Consider the following 2,671-nt stretch of genomic DNA (forward strand, 5'->3'; position numbering starts at 1 on the left):
TTTTTGTAAACTTTCCCACAAAAGTCAACTTTAGTTCTCAGAAAATTCTCAAAATTCTGACTCAACTTTCAAAAAAAAAAAATCACATTTTAGTTAAGTTGAGTCAGAATTTTGAACATTTTTGGATTCATTTTCCAAAAACTAAAGTTGCATTTTTGTGAGAAAAAAAAAACAGAAATGTGGAGAAATGGGATTTTTTTTTTTAAGTTGCATTTTTTTATTTATTTAGCTTTTATTTTAGTTTTAGAAAAAAAAATATTACAACTTTCTCCAAAAATTCTGACTTTCGAAAAATAACACATTTTTTAAAAAAATGGAGTCAAAATTTTACGCAAACTACATTTGCATTTTTGTGAAAATAAAAAAAATAATAAATCAACATTTAATCATTTCGAGGGGGGGGGCGAATTTTGTGAAAAAAATCTCAGATTTCGGCTCCGATACTCCATCGTCTGTCCATAAAATTATTTTTATTTATAATCAAAGAATCTGAATAATTTTAACACATTTATCGAAGAGGGAGAGAAAACAGCCGGAGCTCCTCAGGTGGTTTAAATTCAGGTTTTTATGTCAGCTGTCGTCATTTTTTGGAGTGTTTCATGTTTCATAAAGAAAACTCAGCATACACCTCTGACATCACAGTCCTTCAGTGACGATTGAAAACCAGCTCTTCTCACACACACACACACACACACACACACACACACACACACACAGGAAAAGGGGGGCGGGTCCAGATGAGAGGAGGGAAACCAGAACCGGGGAAAGGGCGGTGCTTCGGGGGGTCTGCAGAGTCGGCTGTGATTGGAGGGCGCGGCTGTCCGTCAGTCACAGCTGGTCTTTGTAGTAGCCGAGCTTAGCGAAGGACATTTCTCTGCGGAGCTGCATCACCTCCCAGAAGATCTGCTCCGCTGGAGACACACGGGAGACAGATTTACTCTGACTTCAGATCAAATGATGATGGACATCAATCAAGTGTGTGTGTGTGTGTGTCTCACCATCCTGCTGTTTGACCAGCCCTTGGTGGATGTAGCGAATGTAGGTGAAGAAATTACACACTGCCGTGATCTGACAAACAAACAAACAAACAAACATGTGATCAGAGGTGTGACATCACAACAAAACGTGTGTGTGTGTGTGTATACTCACTCTGTATCTACAGTATGGAGATACGTAGTAATAGTTGGACGAGTCTCCGAACTTGATTCTGTGCTTACAGGTTTTGGTCTGACCACTCAGGGCACATTTTCTGTCAGAGACACACACACACCGACGCCTGAGCTTCAACGCAATGGAGAAAAACTAAACACAGACACTAAATACTAAGAGTGGAGGAAGCAAGGAGGGAGGAGAGGAGAGGAAGGAGAGAGGGATGACTGTTTTATCAAGTTCATCTGGTCACGATTTCTTTGATAAACCTGGACAGGAGGAAGGATCGTTAGGAGGAGTCAGCGGGAGTGTTTGGAGGGAGGAGAGGGAGGAGGAGGTCGACGAGCAGCTGAGGAGGCGATTAAAGGAGCTGATGGAGCGACAGACAGCGTGAGAGACTTACGTGACGAGCTCGGCCCTCCGCCCGCTACAGGAGGAAATCGAGGGAAGATGGAGAGATGACGGTGATGAAAGAGTGAAAGCTCGATGAGGAGGAGAAAGAAAGAGTGTGTGTGTGTGTGTGTGTGTGTGTGTGTGTGTGGACTCACTTTGGTCCTCCGCACTCCACCGCTGACGCTTTGACCACGGGCAGCGGCCATACTATACTATTACTTTTTTCTACAGATTTTTTTTTGCCATACTATGACTTTTGTTTTTCTTGCCATAGTATACTCTGACTTTTTTTACTATTTTTTGCCATACTATACTATGACTTTTTTTGCCATACTATAATATGACTTTTTTTTTACTGTTTTTTTTTTTGCCATACTATACTGACTTTTCTACAGATTTATTTTGCCATACTATACTATGACTTTTTTTTACTGTTTTTTTTGCCATACTATACTATGACTTTTTTTTACTGATTTTTTTTCCATGCTATACTATGACTTTTCTACAGATTTATTTTGCCATACTATACTATGACTTTTTTTACTGTTTTTTTTGCCATACTATACTATGACTTTTTTTTACTGATTTTTTTTCCATGCTATGCTATGACTCTTTTTTTACAGATTTTTTTTGCCATACTATACTATGACTTTTTTTTACTATTTTTTGCCATACTATACTATGACTTTTTTTTACTGTTTTTTGCCATACTATACTATGACTTTTTTTACTGTTTTTTTGCAATACTATAACTTTTTTTTGCTGATTTTTTGCCATACTATACTATGCCTTTTTTTTACTATTTTTTTGCCATACTATACTATGACTTTTTTTTACAGATTTTTTTGCCATACTATACTATGACTTTTTTTTTACTGTTTTTTTTATTGACTTTTTTTTAACTATTTTTTTGCCATACTACACTATGACTTTTTGTACTGTTTTTTTTGCCATACTATACTATGACTTTTTTTTTACTGTTTTTTTGCCATACTATACTATGACTTTTTTTTACTGTTTTTTTTTACTGTTTTTTTGCCATACTATACTATGACTTTTTTTTAGATTTTTTTTTATACTTTGTCTTTTTTTTACTGTTTTTTTGTTTTTCTATACTATGACTTTTTTT

General features: G+C 36.2%; 1 protein-coding gene across 5 annotated transcripts in view; it reads right to left on the bottom strand.

The window, feature by feature from the left end:
* Positions 1–276: 276 nt before the first annotated feature.
* The window catches only part of rab3ip (RAB3A interacting protein (rabin3)), a 19,838-nt gene continuing 17,443 nt past the window's right edge, over positions 277–2,671 (bottom strand). For 2 of the 5 annotated variants that reach the window (XM_019263544.2, XM_027283571.1), the window contains exons 11-13: positions 1,150–1,249; positions 999–1,068; positions 280–911 (exon numbers count right to left, since the gene is read on the bottom strand). In XM_019263544.2, the coding sequence (XP_019119089.1) occupies positions 829–911; positions 999–1,068; positions 1,150–1,249 (253 nt within the window). In that variant the 3' untranslated portion in view covers positions 280–828. The other 3 variants (XM_019263548.2, XM_019263546.2, XM_019263547.2) reach the window with 3 other exon arrangements.

This window comes from Larimichthys crocea, chromosome X, assembly GCF_000972845.2.
Source record: "Larimichthys crocea isolate SSNF chromosome X, L_crocea_2.0, whole genome shotgun sequence".
Lineage (NCBI taxonomy): Eukaryota > Metazoa > Chordata > Actinopteri > Sciaenidae > Larimichthys > Larimichthys crocea.